The sequence below is a fragment of the Argopecten irradians genome, chromosome 14, assembly GCF_041381155.1.
Source record: "Argopecten irradians isolate NY chromosome 14, Ai_NY, whole genome shotgun sequence".
Lineage (NCBI taxonomy): Eukaryota > Metazoa > Mollusca > Bivalvia > Pectinida > Pectinidae > Argopecten > Argopecten irradians.
The window spans coordinates 21,958,137-21,985,974 of NC_091147.1; the positions used below are offsets into that span (position 1 = coordinate 21,958,137).

At 33.6% G+C, this 27,838-nt stretch overlaps 1 protein-coding gene across 1 annotated transcript in view; it reads left to right on the forward strand.

The window, feature by feature from the left end:
* Window positions 1-495: 495 nt before the first annotated feature.
* The window catches only part of LOC138307513 (cadherin-89D-like), a 30,628-nt gene continuing 3,285 nt past the window's right edge, over window positions 496-27,838 (forward strand). The window contains 15 exon segments of the mRNA XM_069248302.1: window positions 496-589; window positions 8,220-8,321; window positions 20,989-21,057; window positions 21,605-21,801; window positions 22,360-22,449; window positions 22,744-22,956; window positions 23,491-23,622; window positions 24,281-24,362; window positions 24,685-24,776; window positions 24,897-25,079; window positions 25,378-25,436; window positions 25,641-25,728; window positions 27,068-27,100; window positions 27,102-27,197; window positions 27,779-27,834. Coding sequence (XP_069104403.1) covers window positions 8,258-8,321; window positions 20,989-21,057; window positions 21,605-21,801; window positions 22,360-22,449; window positions 22,744-22,956; window positions 23,491-23,622; window positions 24,281-24,362; window positions 24,685-24,776; window positions 24,897-25,079; window positions 25,378-25,436; window positions 25,641-25,728; window positions 27,068-27,100; window positions 27,102-27,197; window positions 27,779-27,834 — 1,454 coding nt within the window. The 5' untranslated portion in view covers window positions 496-589; window positions 8,220-8,257.

Consider the following 27,838-nt stretch of genomic DNA (forward strand, 5'->3'; position numbering starts at 1 on the left):
TGATGCGATATAATGATCACACTAAAAAGGATTTTTTGTATTGTTTGTTTTATCCAAAAACCATTCCCCTTCTACGAAAGGATTGCGTTCGTAAAATCAAAACCCCAATGCATAAGATTGTGCTTTGATTAAATTAATGGAATGCCGTTGATATTAGACTTATACATTCATTGAAAAAACCCAATCAAGTCTAAATATCCTTTTACAACCATTCCTGGAATTAATCACATCTGTAAGCCTCCAGGACGTTTCGTGAATTTTACTTTGATATTACTCAAGCTTCGTCGATTGTATAAATGTAATAGTGTTTTAGTGAATATATGTGTGTTTTACACGGCAAATTCATCGTGGTTTCATTCCAGTGATACAGAGTTGAGGTAACAAATTGATGCCTTATAGCTTTCTGTAGTCCGACTGGTGATATTTCACAGTTATTGATAATTCTATTAACCACTTGGCTGTCCATCGGTTAAAGGCGCGTTACCACCTGCTGTAGGACAACAAGCCTGGTTCACGAGTAGTCCCGTATATCCACTGCTAAGCCACCAACCGAAATCAATGTCTGCCCGAATCTGAAACACTGTCTCTGGTATGTAACGGTATTCTGGTAGGAGACCTCTAATACTGTGAAGACACTGTGCGAGGCCTATCGAAACTTTCGCAATCGTATTTCGTACGTTTTTAGTAGGTGCAGCTCCGACATTGTGACTGGGACTTGTAGGTAAGTCATATACGTCTTAGTTAAAATACCTGTTGATGATATATACGATGTACATGTAGTGTATGCATGTTCGGACGGACGTGAACTGTAGGTGTAAACAGAGGCGAGTATCGGAGGGATCATAACATTGGACATTAACTTTATGTTGACATTTGGAATTTTCGCCTACACTGAAAGAGTTCAGTGAGGGAACAGAAAAATTTTCATCCAAGGTAAGTTAATTCTATATATATCATGTCATGTAAATGTCACATAGATTCAATTCAACGTGCAAAACTACTGTTTAAGTTTGATAAATTTTGTAATTAATGGTTCATATTGGATTATAAAGATTTTTTTTTAATTATTGAAATACCGAAAAATGTCGTTCTCTATTGGTGTTTTCAGGTTTTTTGTTAAGAAGTCAGATGTTAGCAATACTCCTTCTCAAACAAGGTTTAAAACCAGGAAAGGGTGTTTCCAATATCATTGTATAAAATAAATATATGGTACCTAAATTCACCATGCATCAGATATCCTGCTTGTCAATTAGATTCCCATCCTTTTTTTATTATTATGGTATGATTTGTGACTAAATTATCTTTGTTATTTTCTAATTAGTCGAAACAAGTGAACGGAAATTAGCGACTCAATCATTATACATCAATTTAACTATATATATATACATACCGTGTTATTTGTCAAAACTTCGCATTTCCTTCAATTAAGGAGGGGTAACACATGTTATAAAGCAGGGCTCTGTTTTAGTGTATTGATGGGTTATTGATTGGAAGTAAACATTAGTTGAAATGTTTATCAACACAGAAATATGTTTAAGTGCGCATATTTATGAATCAAGAAGTTCTATCGATATCAAATGATTAAAGTTTCAAAATCATTAAGATAAAATATGTGATAGAAAGTGCTCTTCATGATATCATAAACGCTTGCAAATGCATGCATTGATATAAATGTACAAGCCAAAAGAGACATGACGTCATGTGCGTGACCTATCTGTGACCTTGATAGTTTTATCGTGATTATGGCTATAAAGTTGTAGTAGCTCTGTCTGTAAAATAATTAGGACCTGCCAGCTCGGAAGCCTAATCAACGCCACACATATGAACAATGAACTTTCGATCGGCCTCTAGTCTTTGTAAGTATATTATGAAAATCATAAACGGGAGATAAAAATTGTCAGGTTTTCCGGAAACTTTCTCTCCGCAATCGTTATCTAGGAGACGTAATTATGATTCGTTTTGTACTTCCTGTTCGGAGCTGACATGCTAATGGCTGCTAAGTTGTTTTACCGCGATGTTCACATAAAACTCCGGCCAGTAATTCAGTTAGTTTCTTAATGCAGTCTTTATGGCGATGGTGAATAATTAATTAACATTCGATCGAACCATTCAGCATTAAACATACCCATCTCACTGTTTGCGATTGCGTCTTATTCCCGATAGATGTAAACTCATCCTTTTGTGTACAATTGTGTGTATATGATAGTTCAATTAATGCGTTTTAGATCAGTACGATATCACAAAAAGTAATTCTACCTTATATACGCTAAGAGTGTTTTCTTTTTCGATACGAACAAATCGAATCTCTAAATTAAATATGATAGTAGGTGAGAAAGGGAAAATAGAGACGCGGAGGTAAGGTTAGGTGAGTAGTTTAAAATTTATCATAAAGTATTCTTGTAATACTTAAGTCTTATTCAACCGTATGTCGTAGACTTCAAACGTTATGTAAATTATATTATTATATAAAGTTCTGAAGCAAAAACAATGCTTGAAAATGAAAGTTATTATTTGTTGTTGTAAAAAGTTGAAGAGCATATCAAAATGCAGAAGTTTCAGGGCACACTCTAACCGAATTAATCGATGTGGATCTTATCCAGGAAAAAACAACAAAACATCTCACATTGTAGCGATCGAACAGAGCAGTACCTGGAGGAATTCCACTGATAAGTAGGTCGCAGATGTGTTCTGTTAATCCCACTGGCGAGGCTAGGTTAATTTGTGAAATCGTCTTAAATCGAAAGTGATCTTGTCTTTCCTATAACTCACGCATCAGATACCAGTGGTGTGCTGATGAGTGGAGAAGTCAGTGCTAATAGGACTTATCAGCCCTTATCAGCTGTAAACATCTTATAAAGGCACACGGTGCCTTCTATTCAATCAATACTTCTTATGAACACTAATTAGATGTGTACGAATCCGTTTTGTTTTGAAAAATATCTCATTGCCAGAATTTTGTTGTTTTCATCACGCCGAATAAAACGCATTTTACGTGAACTAAAAAAAGTCAGATTATAATGAAAATAATGTGTTATATTACACAACTTATACACATTATATATCGATTAACGTCCCGATTTGACATATAATGCATGAAGATATAAATTATTAAACGTTTGGGTGATCGGATGGTGTAGTGGATAAGCATCTCACTTAGACGGTCGGAGTTCGATTCCTGGTACGGACGTCAAGGGCAAGGGTCAACTGTCCGATCACATAGGTTTTCCCCTGACACAAGGTTTCCCTTAGCCCATCGCGTTGTAACATTGTAACAAAGTTATGGAACTACATTTTGTAGTTTAGTAGCAATAATTTTTATGATGCTATACTGATCTAAACGCGTACATATCTTTGATAATGTTATATATCATTTCGTAATTCATGCTGTACATGGTGTTTTAGAAAGTATATCCTGACTTTATTTTATTTTAATTTCCATATCAAAAATTATAATAGTGCGGAATAAGATATTATGGAAACCACATGTTAGAATAAAAAAAGGTTTACGGTTATAATTTCATAATCAACCATTTTGACGTCATTAATGACATCATCGATATCAGTGATATTTAGGTTGTTGCTGAAGAGTATCGATCACAGAGATTATTGTGGACAATGAACCAATGAAACTATAACGGAGTTGGATATTCATCTGGTGCACCTAAACGTTACACAGACACCCGGTAGACAAAGTGTTTTTCATTCACCATTATAACAATTATAATTTCATTTTTATCGTTTGCAAGAATAACTGACAAATTAAATTAGTATAGAAGCAACATTATTGAATAATGTCTACATATCGTTAGTAAAATATTATATTTTTCGACAACTTATGAAATTATAGACTTTGTTTTGTGTATCATGCGAATCTACACTTAAAGACATAAAGCATGTTATGCTATAGGTCCATGGATGTTTCCGCTGAAGGAAATAAACGGATACTGTAAACTAGAAATACCTGACGAAAAAATCAGACGATGGATTGCTGATTCAAGATTACATTGCTTTTAGCAGTTAGTCAAACGTTCTCCTGCTGAGCCTTTCCTTTGCACCAAGACAGAGCACTAATGATAAATCACAATGATAAAAGTACAAAATTCTAATATGTCAAAGGGTGTGTGTATTGACAGGATACATACGTATGCGTGTTGCGTCTAGATTGTCAATAGTAAAATACAGGATCTGAGGCCAAATCCGGGCATGGGAGTTAGGATCAATAGGGCTACATTTCTCTGGTCTATTTCACCTGTATCTCCACCGGGTGCCGTTAAGCTTTGATGGACTAATCGTTTAATGGCGGACATTGTTTGTTACTGTCGATTCTCGCATGTAGCAGACAGTACCTGTCTTTGATATGCAGCATCTAATACACTATTAACCTATACTTAAAACAAACCATATTAAGATTTCGCTGACAGCACGATTGCAATTCTGCACGAATTTGGACAGATGGTGCGCATCATTCCGTCGATAACTCTCCGCTTCTTAATCATCAGTCGGAGGTATGTAAGATGCAGTCAAGTGGACACAAGGGGTAAAATGGTTTGCAATTCAATTTATTTCCTTCCAAACCAAATTAACTTTATACAGCAGCTCAATGGGACAAATTCATGTACCACATAATACCCGATAACGTTTGTGCGGGACTATAGTATCTCCAGTGGTGATTGAAAGTTGCACTTTGTAATTCTCCCGCTAAAATGACGTTATCCCACGATAACGTGATTTAAAGTCATTTTATTACCAATAGAAACAATGTTCCCGCACAAAGGTTATCAGGAATCATGTTGTACGTGAAGCAGACCCATTGTGAGGGAAATAACTATTGCAAATATTTAACATTTCAGCAACTCTCTAATTCGATGTACACAAAAGATGAAGATATGTATAAGTTGCTTTATACAAAAATGTTTTGTGTTATCAGCAGTTAATGTTATACATACACACATACATCATTTAAAACATGAGTACTTAAACGTATATGAACCTCATTCGCATTAGCGCTCCTCGGAAGACATGTAGATAACTTCTGCTATTCATAGCCGCAATGAAAAATAGAAAAAAAATACATTCAACCCATATATTTACATTAGAATATTTTATGAAATAAAAATATTGAAAGGTTATAATATCATATTTAAAATTATGACACCCATTTAGAACGAGAAACGAGATTAACGAAACAGCTGGATGACGAAATCGTTCCACAACGTCGTGTTTTCAAGCTTCCGCCTTCCGGTCGACCTTTTTTGTGAAAATGACAAACGATAAACAAGAAATATAAATAGTTAAAATAAGATTTAATTGACTTATTATAGTAATTCTTAGTTGATTCTATATCAGGAAACAAAAAAAGATTATACATTAAAATATTGTGGAGGACTAATTTCATTGATATGAAACTGACGTGATGTTTGAAATCAGCTGATCGATGCGCGAGAATCGTTGTATTCATAGTGTATTTGAAGTGTTTTCATAGGCAAATGTTTGTTTTCGACAGTTTATTGATTCATATAGTGACGAAACACTCAGAATGTAAATATAAACATTTGAAGGTCTTTTCGGAAATTAAGTCTACACACTGTGCATTCGTGAGCGATACGATAGCTATTAAGAAAATTTGTGATGTTTGTTTTGGACAAAAATGATATATAAATGCATATATACGCATGAAATAATTTGAAACCTACAAAAAAGTATAGAAAAGTATGCCCGAGTGATTTTCGGAGGCAGTGATCCACTAGGACACATAGGCACCATTCCGTACCCGGCCGAAAGGTATAGTATACGTAGGCCGGGTAAGTATATTCGTTCTATGAAAATATGTGCAACACTTGAATACTGTTTTTACCATGTCGCCATTACTTTTGCTCCAAATAGCGTATAGTTATTCATGCTATAATCTATGATCGACTTTCAAGGTCCTTTTTGTAAGCCCTAATGAAGCTGTTACTGGGAAGAAGTCCAATAGATTAATCGGTCTTCAATAGTACATCATATTGTCAGAAGTAACCTGATAAATTGTGAGGAATGATTAGATCGCTTCGGTAAAATAGATATACATAACAAATGTGAAATAGAAAGTTATGATATGACATCCCGCATTGGTATACACATAACACAAAACATCATGGATACCTCAATATTGCGGTTATACGTCGGGGACAAAATGACCTCGAGCCCGCGTCTAACTCATAACTGTCTATGGTAACTGCCTCGAACCCGCGTTCATCATACGTTTATGATATTACGGCATCCGTAAAGGTCGGCTATTTGACCTTGAGGATAAATGTTCTTTTTCATTGTTGAATAAAAATCAACACTGGGGAGAAAGATTCATTAAAACAATCCAGATATAGAAGAAAGTATTCCATGAGTTGTCAATGTCATTGAGATCACCCGGTGTATCGTTCAAAACTAATGTCAATCGCGATTGAGTTATGACGGCGGACGATATATATATTGTACGAAACGTATCTAATGTACGATTTCTACAATAGCAATAGGATTAGGATTTGGTCGTTATTCAGGTTGATGTTCAATGACATCAAACAGTCGATGCAATTATTTAAAAAACCGAAATAGTCAATTCCGCGTTGTAAACATATTTGTGTGTATTTCTGTAATCGTGAACCCGTGTTATGTAAATGATATAAGAATTATTTCATAAATTTGTGTCAGCAGCATTCCAGTAAGTTCGTATTGAGGATGTAACATTATGCTAATTCAAATGAATCACGATTATCCAATTATTTAGTGTCAGGGGTTTCAGTTATTCACTCGTCAGCAACGGCTTTTACTTTGATATGAATTGACGAATTAAAAATAAGTATGAGTTAGCGATATATTCATATGAAATTTCATCACCAGACCATCGCCATTGTGTGAGATTGCGGGCTTCGTGGCGCAGACAACAGTAAATATATCGATAATTATATCATTGTTCGGCGGTCTTTCTTCAGACTTTCAGGTTTGCTCAATCAACCAATCATAACACGCATTAAATTTCAATTAGACTAAATCAAGAAATATCTCAAAATAAACCGTGTTTTATCCTTCAGGTATAGGCAGTGATAGTGAATGCAGAGTGTTCAATCGGTATGTTCAAAATAAACATTTAACTTGAAAAACAGCGGCACTCTATGTGTTCCTCTTGTCGGTTATACTCTATCGCTTACACTACTTTTCGTCTGTTCGTGACATTTTCTGGAAGTTTATTGATCACTATATGCCTCATACATAATTCATTTATGAATACAACAACAAAACCAAATTCGACAGAAATTCAATTACTTTCTTTTCTACAGTGTTTCATGAGTGTAACGCATATTTTAAATAAAAACTATACAACGTGGCAAGAAAACATTCATTATTGTCATATGCGAATGGTGTCTGAATTGCTGCCTCACACTATGTTGTACTAACAATTACCAATCATTGGAGACCAGGTATTTCAATAATATTGGTCAATGTAACCTTTATCAGGGGCATTCCTTAGTTATAGGTACAAACAAGCGCTTTTGAATCAATATGATGTGTCGTAATTAAAAGTAAATCTTTAATATGCATATGACAAATATGCAATATACATGGTTTAAAGATTAACATCGGGAATACATACATGTATGTATTTTGTATTAAATGCTGAAGAAGTCGATAACGCGATGACCAGCATAGGTATCCTCTACATGTTATTAATTATGCCATTTAAGTAAAATATGATATTTTTATAAGCTTGTAACATTTCAGTTGTGCGTAGTGAACAGATTTCATGGATATAGTGTTGACTGTTTAATGGCTTGGGGATAACTGCTTTATTTACTTTTAATTAATTAAATTATCAAGTATGAATCATAAATATTAATAACACCACTAAATAAATCTAGTAAAGTGACTATGGACATTTGAATGATAGTCTTTCCAGATTGCTATTCACGAGATTGACGTGCTTTGGGTGATTAGCTACCATTTAGAATAGTTTTTATTGTACAATGCATATTACAAAATGATAGTGATTGGTAACTGTAGTTGTTGTAATACAGTTTTAGTAATATATTTGAATGTCAACCTTTCGGTTCACCATAAAACCTTTCGGTTCACCATATCATTTGCATTCAGTTGTTTTGTTGTTTGCATTATAACAAATGTAAATTTCTCTATACTTTGTTCACAACGTATATTCATACTTACAACTATAATAATTGTTTTCTTTGCAGGCAAAACACCATTAACAGACGTAAACAAACTATACAAAATGGAGATACGTGTAGTTGTCCTTGGACTTATAGCCTCCATGGTCGAGTCTACGACCACAACAGGTATGTGTTCCACAACAACCTGATTAATTGTGTTTAGAAGTGATAAATATTTATCAATAAGAAACAACAGGTAGGTGTTCCACAACAACCTGATTAATTGTGTTTAGAGGTGATAAATATTTATCAATAAGAAATAACATGTAGGTGTTCCACAACAACCTGATTAATTGTGTTTAGAAGTGATAAATATTTATCGATAAGAAACAACAGGTAGGTGTTCCACAACAACCTGATTATATCGATAAAAAAGACAAGCCGTTTGGATCGATGTCATTATATGATTAGCGCAAATTAAGAGTTCATTGTGAGGTATATCAACAAAGCAAAGGTGAGTCAATATGTAACTAGACAAGTTGCGATCCATCACTTCGTTTTGGGTAAAATTGGTATGTTGTGTGATACAAATAGATCAACGGTGTTCATTTCCATCAGCCAAGAACTAAACGCGTTATGTAATATTCTATGCTCCATTGCCCCACGATGCGACCTATTCGTACCTCTCTGTAAGCATTGTTTTATTTGTGTTTTTTCACATTTCTGTGAAATATGATAGTGCCTTGATTTATTATATAGTGGTTCAACATATCTATTTTCTGCTTTTACTATCATTAAAACATTGTTCTCAACATTGTTTGGATTTATGAAGTAAAAGGCAAAAACAGCAGGACTTTCTTCATAGACGAAAGGCGAAGCGTCTATAAAAAGAATGTGAGTCTTTTTGTCTATTGAACTTCATAAATAAAAAATATAATTAGAAAAAATGCTTGTAATTTAATTTGAATAACTCAATGAGGTACTAATTAAGCATATTTTCCGTACCTTTACAAATTTTGAAATAAAACAAATTCAATTCTGGCACAAAGATATCTTAGCCAGTAGTTGAGTTTGGCCAATGACTGTGCCGCTTATACAATATACCGTGTATCTTATCTTATCTCAATACATGTATTCTAACCAATGAAATTAAGTGTAAAATTTTAAATCAAATGCTTAAATGATAAATATATAAAAAACTATATTCACTATTTAATATTAGATTTAATATGTAAATAGAACATCTTAGTGTTTCGGTAGGAAAATATCGTCTCTGGTGAGTGTGGGAGTATACTTATGTATAAGTGTGAGGACGTCCTAGAATAGTGGGGTGGAGAGAAACCGGAGTTTTCAAAGGAAAATCACCGACCTACGGTAATCACCCTCAACTGCATAGATATTTGAACTCGCCATCATGGTAATGAGTTAGTGGTAATTTGTATGAACAACGTCATCACAGACTTACCGTTGCCTAATGTCTCTGACGAATATGTATAACCTATATCATTTTTATTTTGCAAATAAGTTTGACGTGAAGCAAGGTTAGATAGACCCATTTAAGGTGATTTAATGTTTGCTTCGATTGATCTTTTCCTCAAATAGCAAGGTTAGATAGACCCATTTAAGGTGATTTAATGTTTGCCTCGATTGATCTTTTCCTCAAATATCTATATTATGTAATTTTCAACACAACCTCACCGGTCGAAGATAATTCCAAGCATATTAGCTTTCCCATAAGTATTCATGTCTGTAAACTTTTTTTTATTGCTTTCCATTTTCTTTTTATCTTTTTCTATATAGGGAAACAGGCTGGTGCTTAACAGCTTCCGAATATTGTCGATATTCAACTCACATAGGTACCACGCAGATACACCACTTGATAGCGTCCGTTACAAAAAACCTCTGGAAATGTAGTCTTTGCCATCTCATCAATAAAACGCGAAAAACATAGCTTTCACAGATTTCATATTTTTTAAGTTTTTACTCTCGTTATGAATACATCAGAAAACATCAATCGTTTGAATAAGAAAGGAAAGCAGTAAGAAAGAAACGCCAATATTAACATGATATAAATTGTACTATAACAAAATTGCGGCAGACATAATGCGCCTGACTCTGTATTTACATTTGCTCATTCGGCACACTACCCTCGCCCTGTTATATTGATTAAGGTGTCCTATATCTTCGAAAAAGAAAATATTTGTGATGCAAAGAATTTACAAAACTTGTACTATTAGACAAACTATTGGAACCATAATAGACCAATATAGCGGAAATATTAACATTGAGAAGTTGTTACGGGGGAAGCAAACGATTCTTTCTCGGTTGTGAGAGCGACGATACATGTATCTATCATAATTAGCGTTATGAAGAAGGTTCTTCATATGGTCGGTGTTCATTTCGTATATGAACAATATTTGGCTGTGATATATGGTGTTGATAAATATCATATTGTTTATCAGGCAGACATATATTATTACCATATTTATCTGATAACATTGTGAATCTCAAACGTAATAAATGATCATCATGGGTGGGCCCACTCCGCTCTGTACAGCTTTTATTATTTCATTTTCACAATTGTGCGTCGCCGACCTCTTAATCAAATAATTGTTTTATCGCATCAGTCTGTGACATTAAAAGTCATATCTCTACTGTCATATATACGTATATTAGCTTTTCTTCACTATATGATCGGATTATTTTCGTATTTGTGTTCGGTCGTGACCAATCTTTCCTAGTTCATAGTGTGTATTCAATAATTCGTCTGACAGATACATGCATATCCATATCTCTACGGTTAATAACACAAGCAAAATAATTTGCATTTTAAAAACCACCGATATGGATTTCAGGTTTTACCATTTCTCAATGTTTCACATATCAAATTTTGGCGATATTAGCAATGTTCCGTCCAATCACAAAAACAACATCTCCGCAAAAATAGAAATTGAGTTGTATCTTAATCCTGAGGTACACCTTACTTTCTATGTAATTGACCGGGAAATATTGCGGTCAACAACTAGCAACCGTTTTTTGCAAAGAAGTATTGATATATTTATTTCAAAGACGACATTGAAAATTATCGTTGCTATGCACAGCATGTGCACGAAAAACCTACGTAAGTTTTATTTTTTTCTCCTCACATATTTTAACTTTCCTCTTCAAAGCGTCTTCATTTCTGTAGCAATGTCCCTTGCATGAGGCAAAGCAAAGTCTACAAAGCTTAGTTTCTACAACAGCTTAGTGTTCAGCATAATGGGAGGAGGTCGACTAGCTTGCCAATTGTCGGTATAATGAACTTTGAAAAAATGTTCTTCGTTCGTTACATAATAAATGCGTAAGAAGTCTACAGGGTGGGATCAGATTAAATTATTGCATATTAACTATGCAATGTCGTTAGCAGTACGGAACCAGATGAACTGTTTGAGTGTTTGCTTCTCACGGAGATCAGCACAGAGGGATAGATACAGGTGTGTTTACGATTCCTCATTACTTGGCAGGTTGTTGAACTTCCTTCGCGAAATCATAAAATGAAGATTTTTATTTCCCGTGATACATTTGAAAGTGGATGTTAAATTACGTATTACTTTATTTCCTTTATTTTCATCCCTGTTGAAATATTTACTTTTGTTTCGCACCTTCTGAATAATGAACTAACTTTCAGTGTATTTAAGTAATGTTCTCCCATTTATTGGCTTGTGGTTGAGTAACATAGGATCCTGTAATGAAACACAGACTTGATGTTTAAATGGTATAAACGAACACAATGGAATCAGCGATAACATCGGGTTGACAGAACCATAAAATGTTGATAGATGTGGTAGGATAATAAACCTGTTCAAAATATGCCCAAATCGGAAAATACGTTTACGATAATTGGAATAGGGTAGTAAGCATGACATATAATTTCAGTGTAATTGAGTTCACTCACTGATACCCGTTATGTAACAATAAATCACCATTTTGAAAAATGTATAATATGAAGATAATGGGAAACAATTGTACATTATTGTAATATTCATTAGATATAGTCAAATTAATGTTGATATACAAAATGTGTAAATATGAATCAATGCGCAACAATTATTTTTAATACATGTAGCGTTTGTTTAAATCCTAAGTGTCTTTTTAGGGTTTTTTTTTTTTTTTATAAATTTTACACATGTAAAATTTTACACATATCACCATGGTAATCTACCAGAACGTATCCCCCCTAACATAAACATGAATATTTAAGAAATTTCTGTGGTATTAAGCATATGGTCTAATTGCAATGATATTAATAAATCTATGTAATTTATTATAAAAATGTGTTTGTAAAATTAGGTTGATTGACAAGATCTTTATCAAAACATACAACAGTCATAGAAAATCATTAATGGTGGAATCTACAATATCTCATTAAATTGAAAAGTGTGTTTGTAAAATTAGATTGATTGCCAAGATACCAGTAATAGCTCTTATCTAATCACCACAAGTATCCTGGTATGTCATATCAAGGATGGAAACGCTTCAGGTCAAACATAGAAAAAAAAGAAAATAATTTAACGTTAATGTTGAGAGAATATAATTCTGAGTGATATTCAAAGCTTCTTTTGTCATTATATGCCATAACTAAAAGCATTTTTGTACGAAATTGCATATGGTAATATCAAAACTCTGTATTACTAAGGAGCTTCTCTTACTTTCAATAGCACGAATCCGTCTTCGAAACCCTAGAACTCCGCGCCCTTAGGTTGTATTTTTTAAATTACACAATGTGATATTGTTAACAATATTTTAGATTTACATTTGTCTTTATAAAGACAAACACGGCTTGTGGTAGCAAATCAATCTTGCGCAACCATTCATTTTCAAGAATGTATACAGTTAAGTAAGGCTTATCTAATGAAGTGGTTTTATTTAAAGATCACAATATCCTATTTTGTTGTCTAATGTAATTTGGATTAGTTTTATCGAAATAGATCAGAATACAACAAACCTTGCTGAATGAGATCATTTTCTTAAGGTAGCTAAATTATCAAGCTATCTGACCTGTATATAAATTAACACTTTACTAGAAAGACCATCTACCACGTCTTTTATGAGTTTGAACTGGATATCTTTATTTTTTTAATTAATTTTCTTTTTGAATAATAACAAAATCAAAATAATTAAAGCCTACTGAATCAGAATTAATTTGCGACATTGGTGAGTTGTAAAGGATTTTTTTAGTAGAATGTTGATGATATGACAATGAAGGGCAAATTGATGATCTAAGTAAACAAGGGATAGATTGATTGCATCTGCACAGTCATTTTAAGAACAATCAAAACGTATGATCCAAATCACAGTAGAAAACGATATGTTTTCTATAAAGTTTATTATGTTGAATCGAAAATCTCGTCAATCAACATCTTCTGACAGCCATATCGGTAATCTGCTCCTCGGTAATCTATTCTGTTATAACAACACAGCATGCAACTTGTCACGATAGGAGATTCAATACAATTTATCATCTAACAGAAAAACCACATTGTACCTGCAATGTTGATGTTTATTGACGTGAAGCGACACTTGATAAGCCCATGTTGATATCTGATAGTGTCACTTCTGTCATATCGAGTCTGCGAGCCTGTTTAGTAATGAAGACCATTTATTCCATCCCTGTCATGATGATGTCATTGGCGTTTGTCTGGTGTCAAACACCACTGAATTTATACCGAACGTTCACAGAAAAACGGGTGAAATATTGATAGTAGTGAGTTAAAGATAAAAAAAATATGTTATATAAAGATTATCGGTGAATAGTGAACTTAATGAACCGATTGAAATTAAATTTGCTATCGAAATCTTGTTTTAGTGATTACAAATTATCAGTTTATGAAAACCAATACTACTGGTTGATAGCATACACACGCAGTTTTACTTGCTTGTTTACTTCCATGATATTTGTTGACGGCAATCAATACCAAGTTCGAGCCTTAATTTTATATCAAAATTGTATCTGTCCTATCACTATCACTGTATCTATGTTCGTTGCTAATTTGTTATTTTAAATTTTGAAATATATACAAATCCTTGACCGTAATTTCTTTTTATTGTATTCACATACATTTCATCGTAAATTTAAGGTGGTTTATGGCACAGCTTGTGCCATAAACATGTCAATCAATGCTTAAGGTAATAATTTTTTCATGTAGATATGTCGAATACATGTTTTCGGTTTTAATTAAATTCTAACTGACTTGGACGGTTACCAATTTATGAAATATTAACTCATGTGAACTGTTGGAAAGTCTTTTGAGTAGACACTTCGATGCATCTGCTATTTCAATGATCAATTTTGCCTGAACCTAATGAACAATGCTGGCTATTGTATTACTTTGACCTCGTGAAACTTTTCATGTGGAGCACGCAGTTCATTTATTTACCAAAGTTAAGGAATACGTTCCATCAGAGGTGTGATTTGCTTCGAGAAGGCACATTTCATTACTTGCGGGTGTAATATTTAACACATTATAGTAAAAGAATAACACAATAATATACTTTAAAACGTTCGCCCTTAGGATATGCCTCTACGTTCTTTCGCACTGAGTGCACTGTTTTTCTTGTCTGCAGGATAACTTTTGATGATATGCCTGGTCTTAATGTTATTGACTTTTCCATCACCGGTGTTCTATTTACTATGATTTAGCTAAGGAATAGTTCTGACCTACTAACATTTAACCTTTAAAGTCCTCCGTAATACTCATTGGTGTATATTGATAAACATTAAGCTTTGATATGAAGGCGTACGCGACCCGACCGTCATGGTAATGAATGTCGCGGTTAGATGACGATAGAATTACACATAGTCCCCAATGGATTCTCAAATTGGCCGAACTTGTTAAGATAAATGGTTCCGCTAATTTATTTGTGAATACTGACTCGCACTTACTTACTGTTAATACATGTATACCTTCTATTATCAATAAACTGTTTTGTCACTTTTCAAAAAAGACATAAATTAATCTAATTACACTTCCATACGTCAAATGAAAATGCAATAAGTTTTTTGTGCATAATATGTATTATTGTTTCGTTATAATTGATAAAACACATCTAAATTGAAATACAGTTACTGTATTCAAACGCCCAACCTCGCAGTAGGAGGTCATGCTTTGAATCATGGGATGTTCCGTACTGACCATATATCTAGCTTCCATGTGACGCCATCCCGTAAGTCAAATTGTCGTTTAAGGACAACTACCATGTGAGACTTGTCTGTGGCGGTGCTTGTGAGAAATGGGAGACGACAATTTGCGGTTTGTTTCATGTAGTTCGCTAGTTGATCTTTTTTGATCCAAGGTTGTTTAAAGCCGACCTCCCCTGTATATGACGTATGTACGCGGATAATGTGCCCCTTTTTAGTAAAACGAGTTCATGCCCATATCATTGCTATAGAAATAGGGCACGCGATCTTCGGCATTTATCAAAAAGTTCCAATGGCTATAGAAAGCACGGAACAGTCGTATATACTCAACGCAAAGAAACATAAAACTAACACTAATAACTTCATATGTCTCGACCAGAAAGAAAACCTTGCTATCCACATGAGACCTAACGCTCCACTAAATAGTAATAGCAGAATGGTATGAAGAAAACAATGTCGGCTAGAAAGTAGAGAAAAGATGAAATTACAGTTATAGTCTCTCATGACAGAGAATCAATTAACATTTGTGAAATGTCTCCTTTTTTCATGTGTTTTCTTTCTGCGAGGAATAGAGAAAAATCGTATACTAGTACATGTCATGGAAACTCAGTGCCACCAAGACTGTTGGCAAAGTTCTTCAGCAACCACATTTTGAACGAAAATTAGAAATACAATTGTGTACAATACATGCGTTTATATATAAAAATGTGTCAGCAAGCTTTATCAATTATACAGATAGTATACTTCTTTGAACAGGTTTGTTAATGATATTACATAAAGAAAACAATCCTGAATTTCCCCGATACATGCTTTCGAATCATTGAGGTCGGCGGACATTATTACACTTATATTCGTCATGTGTCTCGTTTTTCTCATAGACAGTCTGATACAGGTATAATGTAATCACATTTTTATGGTTTGTGGTGCCGATGCACTGCGATGTTTAATCAACATTACTTCCATAATTAACAATAACGAAATAACATTACTATGATAGTAATAGCCCATCCAGCGTGCCAAAAATCGATTTTATTGTGAATAAAATCTAGTCATCAAACGCTTGATCAGCTCTTCTATTCAATATTGCAATGCCATAACTATCGTGGGACACGTGTTTTTACACTATCTTGATATTGTATAAAGCTTGACTCAGGCTAATATTTATTAGGCCAGTAGTAAAAAGGAGCAATGTCAAATTGGACAGGTATTCGTTTTTCAATATTACTAAACAAATCTTAAATTAATCCGGACAAAAAGTAAAGAAAATAACAAGTACATGTATCACATTATTGAATTAATTTTTGTTTTATATGTTTGATACTATTGACCTCGTTACGAAATATTTAAAGCATCATGAGGACCAGTTGTACCTCTCTGATCTTGCAATATTAATATTGATCCTACATTACAATGTGAGTACATCACTATGTAAACCATTGAAGCGTGTGATCTCTTTTTGTTAATTTTGAGATCAAAGTGAAGTCTATCCCCGCGATCAATTATAATCAAATTTAAGGTGTATCTAAATTGCCAATTTTAGAAGGTGCAAAAGAACATTGATATATAGTACCGACAATAATGCTAATTTTCAAATCTAATGATATTCTATTTAAGGATTTACTTGAATAGATTTTTTATGTTATTGAGATATAACACAAAAATCTGAGTGTACTCTAAATAAAACGCGAAGCGGTTTATGATGAGAGTATACTCATATTTTTGTGTTATATCTCCATAGAATAACAAACCTATTCAAATTAATCCTTATAATTCAATTTACTAAATACAATCTCTTCAATATTCAAAATTCATTTTGGGACTCTTTTGTCTATGAAATCATTACGCCGTCATCTCAGCCAATCAGAAGCAACATTACAAACGGCGACGCCATTTTTTCCTTTATGGGCTGATAAAGTAAATTTTTAAGCCAACGAAAATGCTCGTAACAAGCAAAATTGAATTATTTTTACATAACAAACATATCGATCTTCGTATTGTTACTCTTTTTGTCTCACAATTGACCTATGAATCGCCTATCGCAATTAAGATATCTTCAGTTCCATCGCAAATGCATAACGAAAATAGAACAATATTTCCCTAAACCGTGCTTACATTTAGCTACTTAATGTTGAACGTGAAATAAATTGGCGACTTAACTTTAAACGTACTACTAACATTATATAACGATTTAGTAACATAGGATAACATGCATCGCATTTGTTGTATCGTTATGTTGTTAATGATGTTTGGTAACATTTGAATCACGTTATCATGTTAGCACTTTGCACATAGTATGAACCTCATTCTTTGTTTCTCGTTGTGTCATATAGATTCTTTCCTTGTCTTTATCGTTGTTCTCATTGATTGTGTCATGTTATCATTTTGTGTCGTTTAATGGTTGATGCCTTTTGCAAATCAAACAAAAAATGTGAAAATTTCCACATGTCCATTTTGCACTTGAAATAAAAGTTATAATTTGATTACAGAATTGTGCGTGTATAAACAACTTCCCCCTCGCCAGAACCATAGCATGGTGTCGACGACACGCAAACAGCCTGTCGCGAAACCTGTCAGTTTGTTACGGTAAACGAGGTATTACTGTTAATCTGGAGATTAAATTCTGCACTTTATCCGGAATATCGCCCCTGTATCCTTTCATCGCTACGCAGATAATCGCGTGCTCACGAGATGAATGCGTGATAAACGTGCTGGTGTCATCCGAATGTTACTGGCATCCCAACAGAGTTTAGGGATATTTGTATGAATGGATGTGTGCTTAATCATAATAAACAACAATATGATAGAATTAGAATATCTCATGGAAACAATACACAACCAAACCATATTAAATGCATTTAATTTTGTGCATCATATTACACAACATGTTTTTTTCCTTAAACAAACATTAGAAATGACAGTGCTTTAACAGCAAACGACAACTAATTCTTTAACACCTCAGAACTGCAAACTGAGCAATATTTTAGATGATGAGTTACCGCATGTTTTATCAGTATATGGTGTTAAATGGCGCAATGATCTCGTGATTACAGACGCTGAGGGACCTCTGCCTCTTTTTATGGACGTTTAACATTATTAGATGCATTGGGGAAGCGTCGATTGGTATTTTGTGACCAAAACTGATCACTAAACGCTGATTTAGCATTGAAAACTCCCAATCTGGAAGGCGCATTTAGTATCATATTATCTCCAAACAAAGTTTAAATTTCGCCACTTGCTATTTTGTAACTACATACCTTAGTTTTAAATGACTATTGCATTGATAATTATCGCTAGATGGATATCTTATATCTATAAGAAACATGCATAAATGGAGTCTTATATTGTCGTCGCGAAACCGCTGAAATAAATCGTACCTGTAAAATATTTCACTGAAAACGTGACCGCTGAATCTTTAATACATTACGCCATCAATATTGATGCAGAATTATATGTCTATGGTTATTGTGGGAAAATACATACATGTAGCCAACTCGAATTCTAGCATGTTTGTCACAAGTAACTACCCCCCTTTTGAAGTATTCTCCAATATAAAAATACATGACATAATCTCAGTAGTATTATAGCTATCCCCGTGAACTGCTGTTCAGCACTCTGCAAGCCATTAGACATTAGACACTTGATTAAAGACAGCCTGATATAACTGACAAATCTGTATAATATTACATTGATCCGTTACCCTTTGACAATTGGCAACACTATATTAAAAATGGTAGTTCCCTGATGAAAACGTAACTATTCTATCACACAACACCATATGAATTATATGGGAGACTTCAGTTATATTACTGAAGTATTCAAGTATATAAATACATAATTCTGCATGATACAATGACTGACACACTTAATTACATTTTGTATATAAGATATAAGGGAGAAGTTCAAGCTAGAGGGATAGTGCACTCTTCTTAGTGGTTATTCAGCTGTTTTCTTTATGAATACTCAAGGGGACTAACGCCAAATAATAATAAAAGCATTAACAGTTGTTGTCAATATATAACTATAAATTGGAAATAAAAAAATATCCTAAACCTGTTCTAGCTTTCAAACAATTTTATTGGTATTGTAATCGGTTAATGAAACATAAATGTCATAAAATTGTTAATAACAGTTTAAAGATATGTAGGCTGTCAATGGCTTTTTGATTAATGAGTCTTTGAGGTTATAGAAACTTATAGAGGTCGGTCTATATTTTATTTAAACAATCGTGATTTTACATACCATATTACCTCAAGCATGTTTTTCAAATACAATATTTAATTGAAATTGAAATGAAAAGAAGGTCATTACATTTCTTCCATATGTACGTTGGTTCAAATTACGACAAAAATAGACAGTTGAATTTCCAGAAAGTAATTTAATATATAAAAACTAGTCAACTCGCTTAATTGTCTTTGTCGGGAATGTAAATATTTTGTAATGGTAGTACGCGATCTCACATTAATCTGTATTTACATAGGTATGAACTTTAATATGTATTTTTCAGTTGAATTGTCAGAAATATAAATATTTAATGCTTTAGTTGAATATTCTTGTAATTGTATTACATTTTGTCTATTCTAAACAGGCCGTTTTGCACTTTTATCATGAAAACGTATTCTTTTACTGCACTGCACATTATAGAATAGTATGACACTAATGCATTGTATATATCATTACAGTGAATTGGTCGCTGGAGCATACATATCAGGGATTAAGTTGTCACAGGCTCAATTTTGGAATTAACAGTTAACTTCTGGGAGGTGAATTCTCAGAATCTTGACTCTGTCCTGTGGTATAAACAGAGACTTGGTTATTACGTTGATTCAACAAATATGCCTGTTGTTAGCCACACTGTTATCCATTGGTTTTCCAGCTTGGTATATGGACATTTGTTAAGTAGCACAATGCTTTGGGTTTTCTCAAGAAGACCCATATCGAACATACAGTAATCTCGCTAACAGTACACGCTCTCAACTCATTCATGTATGTCACATCCATGTACAAGGAAAAAAACTTCTTGGTTGTCCCGTGTTGGTGATATGAAACGTTTAGTATAAGGAAAGGGGCACCGGTGTTGTTAGACATATATGACAATATGAGTTTGCCTCAAATAACGACGCTAGTTTTAGAGACGAGTGCACTTCGGTTCATGGCCTTTACATCGATTGACTAAAAACCTAGTTCAGGAGCAAAATATTATCTACGTACGTGTAAACCACATTGTCAACCTACGGGAACATTAGTTAGTTAGTTATTATTAAATCAAAATGTTGGGGCAAAAACAAAATCAGTAATAAGATATTCCTCCTTCATTCTTTTCAAGTTTTCTGCTACAACATGGAAATTGGTCAAGATATACAGATTAATGTTGTGGCTTCATTCAGTGATTCAACTTCCGCGCGATCAGTGCACAAAACAAATAATAATTATAAATGATAAAACAATTAAAACAAAAAAATATAAGTATTTCCCATGTTTAATTTCGTGTCAAAATAAATTTCCGCAAAAAGAAAACCTAACTACAATTACAGTTGAGGGTTTTACTTGTTTACCTGTAAATCTCGAAATGAAATAGTCGTGCAAATGTCGCCGGGCATAAAAAAGCTGTGAAAATAAATTGGTTTGCAGTAATCATGTACTTTGTAATCAAAAAGTGTAACTTGGTTTGTTTCACAGATCCGTGTTCCATCCCACGGACAGGGTACGAAAGTTTTATCACAGATGTTCCCGAGGATACACCTGTAGGTATGTAGATTAAGAACCAAATGTATATATGTCATTTTAGAGTTTTTGTCCACTTTATTTTTATGCCCTGCAGGTAGGATGTCAAAATTACAGCTACGTTCCCATTGCAATTCAGGATCTTATGCTTTCTTTCCTTTCTTATTCTGTTCTTATTCCTAACTTCTCACTTGAGCGCTCGTCCATCTGATGAGGCATTCATACGTTCAACACATTGCATACAATTGCATTCCTACATTACTGTATCTGTATCTGTTTATACGACATTAATTTAATGAAATCAATCAAATAGCAAGCACATATATATTATTCTTTGAAATCACATACCTTTCCACATTCAAACGTAGTGTCAATTGAACATCACGTAATATTGAAAACAGATACAATGAGGAAGTGTTTGACACGGACGTTAATTCAACACAATATTTATACCATCAACATTGTAGTCCGACAGACAATATTAAAACGATGCTAAAATATGAACAAATAGTTGTCAGCATCCTTATAGAACGGAGATTGAAAAAAAATGATTTATTTCACTTGTTAATAGGTACCGTTCTGGGTAAACTGAAAGTATCTGGAGGACCGGACATGGTCAAACTAACACAACAACCAAATGCTTTTCTCCATCTGGATCCGGCCAGCCGTAACATCACCCTCCAGATGGCCCTTGATACGGACCAGGGCACGAGCACCATCATACTGAAAATCGAGTGTAGTGTCGTAAAGGAAGTCGACTTACCTTCGGTACGGCTGGACCCTTTTGTGTACTTCAGGTTATATGAATTAACTCCCTTGTTTGGGGTTACACAATGCAATTGGTACATTTATGTACAAGCACAATATACGATCGATACTTTATTTACAGAGGCCTAGTACAAATGAGTGAATGGCGATTAAAAGTTTGAATTTATCTCTGTGATAGGACATTGTTATAGATATTTTGATATATTATTATTATGAATAAACATATTTTTTGAAAAAAAAATAAATAAATAATTAAAAAAAACAGCTTTTGATTGTTGCGATTTTACTTAAGTTGCATGAAACGATGTACTGATCAATCACAATTTAGCTTCACTATTGATATAAAATGATTTTAAATGTGCAACCAAAGCGTGGAATATTTGACCATACTAACAAATTGAGCTGATTTATATAAAGTGGGCGTAAGATAGAACGCTGGATACTTTAACCACAATGCGTTTGTTGTTGCGGTACTTCTGTTCAACGGAATAATGATAATAAATGTTATATGAAGAATGTCTAATTGTAACTTTATGATTATCTCTGTTTTCATTATAGATCCCGTTAATGGTGAGGGTTATTCTGGAGGACATTAACGATAATCCCCCTCTCTTCTCTCACTCAAACTATGTCGTCAATGTCACTGAGGTAATTCTTTACCGTGATATGTGTTTTGGAGTATAAAAACATTTCGGAAAATCATAAACACTTCTGAAATAATGTAAACATACTTATATTCAATCGAATCATTGACCAAAACTGATTTAGAAAATCTTTTCGTAGCGGTTAATTCGCTCATTTGCAGCAATTTCTAGTAGAAGGAGGTACTGTTAGTGCGACTCTATATTTTAGCGCAATAAAGTCTAGGCGCGAAAAACCGCCTTAACAGGATAAACGCCTAAATATGTACTGTTAATGTAATACAGATATTTTTATATACAGGACACTAAGCTGGATAAAATCATTTTCGGAGGTGCTGTTGCTACTGATGCTGACCAGAAAGGAGGGGGGAATGATCAAATATCCTATCGAATTATCCCAGGTCCCTACTCCGATTATTTCGACATCGAGTATCCTTTATATCCCGATATCAAGATCAGGAAGCCGCTGGATTTTGAAACTTTAAACATGATTACCGTTGTTATAGAAGCAAAGGTATGAATCTCGTTTATGAAGCAAATATATGAAATTTATTATTTTAATTTTCTTCTCCACTTTCTTCAAATATATTTACATATACATGTTAATGAACCTCTTTTGGAATACTGCAGATTGTGTTGATAAGTATAAAACTTGTCGAGTTAAAAAGCTTTTTTCGTTTTTTATAATTTGTAAATACTAGTCTTGGCAATCCACCATTAATGCGTTAAATACCATTAATAAATTTAAAGAACTTTAGACAGCAGTCTATGGTCATTTAATGGTACATAATTAAAATGTTACCATTCATCACAATAACTCAACTGCATGTGAGGCTTTCAATACAGATTTTCATAACAATCAGTAATGGCCGCTTACATGTGTTTTTTTAGATACTAGGAAGAATACATTGTTAGTTGAAATCTTCAAACATGTTATCGAAATCATTTTGACTGAAACGAGAATAAATTTGTCAATGAACAAATTCAATTTAACTAAAATTCAACATAAAAAATGACATTACAATATAATGCTTCATTTGTTTCACAGGATAACCCTATCCGTGGTTTGAGTATGAGTAGTAGTGCTACACTGACTATCAACGTTATCGACACGGATGATTTAATTCCAACCTTTACAACAGAATATTACAACGGGAAGGTGAACATTAATGCCACAAGAGTAAGTATATCCCAGGACTGATATTCACTTGTTTTCAACACTATGGATTGAACATGACATGGCATGAATCAGATGATACAATGTTATAGTCTTAGACTCGTTGTACGTACCAAAGTTCACCTGTGTCATTTTTCAATTAACTATATCAAATTGCATTAGTCAATATGAATACCATTGTCAATGTAAAGGAAGCCGTTAGTTTAAATTATTTCAGGTATAATTCTCACAAATTCACAATGGTAAGATATTTCCTTAAAAATGATAGTTTTGAATTAATTATTACGATAATAATATATTTGTATAATTCAGTAAGTTCCGTCGTAGATTTGCACAAATTCATATTTGTTCAGGACTACAATTTATATATAGATATAAGGGGATATATCATAAAAGATCATTAGATAAATATATCATGAACTGCTTCAATATCTTCTTTTGTAAGTCTATCCTTCCAAAAACCAATATATAATGGCAGAGACTCCTTATATGGTATATACTATTTTTGGTTTATTCTTTGTCATTTTACTGGATTTTACTTGGACTAGAATGCCATGCCTTGGCTTTCCAACTTCAGTTTGATGACACCTTATTCTAATAAATCATATGTGAATGGCCTAGACACATGAAGACAATCTAAGATGTTCTATTGATTTCCCAGGGCACCTTAGTGAATGTCAAACCTCCGATCAGAGCTGAAGATCAGGACCAGCTTAATACAACAGTCATATACCAGATGTACGGTGGGTGTTCATGTCTAAGGAATGTAACAATATATATATCATGACACTGTTCGATTAAGGGCTGGATGTTAAATAATTGGTTTAAAAGACATAGTTGACAGCTTGAAACAGAGCTGAACAAAGAACCCTCCTCTTCAAAAATACAACTATAAATAAATTGATAAAAACAAACAAACAAACAAGCAAACAAACAAAAAAAGACATGCGTAGAGAATGGCAGCATAATCTTCAAGAACATGGAACAATGTACCATCTATTCGGTCGGTAGATTCCCGAAAACAGAATTCCTATCATAACACCTGTTGTCAAACTTCATTTCCAGATCCAAGCTCTCGCTTTTTGATGAATGAGACAACAGGCGCGATAACTGTGGACTCTAAGCTAGCTGCTAAGACATATTCGGCACTTCTAAAGGTACTTATTGTGATTAAAATACTCAACCTCTCTTGAAAAGCACCATATTCGGTGTCTATACTCATTTTGGTAATGAAAGCGGTTAAGATGTCTTAAATTGGCCTATTTGTTTTCACATAGGCAACTCAAGTCGATAACCCCTTGAGATATGGTATTGCACTTATCCAAATCAGCGTGGCGGGCCTTAACATAACGTTGCCAAATGGACCATCATTTCGCCAGAACTTGTACGAGACAACGATTGCGGAAAGTCAGCCACCAGGAACAACAGTTTTGACGGTACCAGTCACTGTACGAAACCCTGTAAGTGACAACGCCTGTCGATTCCTTCATTATAAAGGAGAAATGTTGGGACTTGTTTAACTAGGAAAATGATCTGGTCTGTTTCTAATCGGCCCGTCCGAATCATGCATCAATAACATTTCAAATACCCAGTAACGACTTTATTTACTAACCAGAGGCTAGAAAGACTTAAAGTAATATGCACACTGAAATATTATTTTGATGTATCAAAATAAATTTATCGTAAATATCATAAAAATATTTTATTTATACTCTTGTTTTAAAATTTTGTATTACGTGTAAATTTCTTTGTTATCAGGCTGGCGCATTAAGCTTCAACATAATGGAAAATATAGCTGAATTCGCAGTAGACCAAAGGTAAGAACTGACGAATTGGTGTCGACATTTGTTTCTATATGTTGATTGCATCACATCTAGGGAATGACATTGCACACTCAGTTTATATGTAAGCCCGCGGGCGTGAGAGTCATAAAGAGGTCTTCATTTTGCAAACATTTTTTAAAAGTAATCCTTAGAGAATGATCGATTTATACATACATTTGTTTTGACCTTATGTTATAGAGGAAACATCTTTCTGACTCGGACTTTGGACTATGATGGCTCAGACAAGGAATATAGATTTACTCTAGAAGTAACGGATGGCAAGCATGTAAGTGATCCAGACATCTTTAATACAAACTAAAGAATATTTATCTCACTCATTCATGCATCTTAATGTATTTAAAATCCAGAATGAATTAACAAAAACGCGTTAATGTCACAAATAGGTACTAAAGACCTGTGTTATTCCGCTGGAAGCAATATTTTACCGTTTTCGTTTAAAATCTGGAGAAAAACCGAGTTAATTGTGTATTAAAAAGGGTTTTTTCTAAGAATGGTTCAACATGAGAATAAACACTAACTATGGGCGCACCTTTGGCGTATAATCATAGATATTTGAAAAGATATGAAATTGATTACTATAATATAAATAATATATTTTTTCCATGTACAATAACATTGCAACTAAATTTTCCGCATGATTGGCAATAGCTATAAAGTATATATTATGTCAGAAATTATATATTGATTTTAAAACATGTATATCGCCCATTCTTTTGTGTTTTGAAAGTTATGTTACTTTCTACATTTACCAAAACAGTATATACAGTTAATTAAATTCAAGATAAAAAAATCAATGCTCGCACATTATTACCAACATAGGGAGTGTAAGAGTCTCATTTGCGGTGGTGCCGATTAAAATCATGCACAAAAAAGAAAACAGAAATTGAATTATACAGCAAATAATGATATAGCTGCAGTTTTATACAGTTGTAGGATATACATGGATTTTAATTCTAGTATATTCGAATTTAAAACAAAAATAATTACGCTATCTATGCCTATCTTGTGATTACCACAAATGAAATTGTAATTGAATGTTGTTTTGTGTCTACTTCCATGACGATATATAACCTTATAACGTGACTGTTGAATCAATATAATGTCTTGTATAGTTTCCTATGAAAGTAAAAACAAACAAGAACCATGATTTACACAGTACCAGAAAACAAACCTCGCTTTCAGGTACATTATAATGACAACAGTTTCATCTTCATATGCTTGGGTCAAAAAGCCGAGAACAACTATCATTTTGAATTTAACACCTTTCGGCCAACCGGCAATTCGCAACCGTTTTACATACTCCAAAGGTCAACTAAAGGTCGAGTGCGTGACAATAAGACCGATAAATATGTAATTAATCGTTTGAAGACTAGTCAATTTTCCAAAATGTCCAGTATGTGATGATTTTCATGAATGACTTTTACTTAGAACAGGACACCAATGTGTTCTGTATACTTATATCTGTTTTGGATTTGATTTCAACAATTGATAAAAGCACCATGGTAAGGATTGTTTACACAGATGTATAAAAGTGTAAATACTTATTTATAACTAATAGTAATTTTTATAACAATGTAATTACTTCCAATATCATTAATTGTTAGATGGCGACCACACCCATACATATCCGGATAGCAAACGTCAAACGTCAACGACAACAACCCACAGCTTCAGGACTCGGAATTCACGGTAGTTGCCAAGCGGACACAGGGCGGTTTTGTAACGACTATAGAGGTATGTTGGATGCATGCGAAAATTCCATTTAAGTACAGACGTCTTATATTATTTTTCAGTGTCTCCTTAATTTTACATCGATTTTATGTTGTGATCTTGACCATTTTATCTTTAGAATGTAGTTGTTTGTATTTTTCGTTTTAAAAATATGTGAAACTTAATTGCACACGCACATATGTTGGTTTACAGCTGTTCCAAATAATGTCGCATTGACTTAGTATATGGTTGTTTGCATTCTTAAAATGAATCAATCTATGACATAGCCAATAGCGAATCAGAATCAGTTATTTTGTGTAGTTTTATACACCATATAGCGGGGTTTTTCCCGGACATTTTTTTCGCGATTTCGTGGAGCATTGCTTTAATTGCAAAGTTTTGAAACACTAAACATTTAGAAAATTATTGGATCATATAATTCCACAGTGCAAGATCTTAAATTTTTACAAACGTTAAATGTCTATTGTCTAGTTTTCGGAAGAAATCGCGAAGATTTTGACCCGCGTAGATACGCGGCTCTAGTATATCTATAACATTTTAACATGCTAAAAGATTTGTTAGTATGGTACGTTTTATAACTCTAGGGCCAGGACAACGACCCGAACACCCGCCTTCATTATCGGCTGAGGACACATACATCGTGA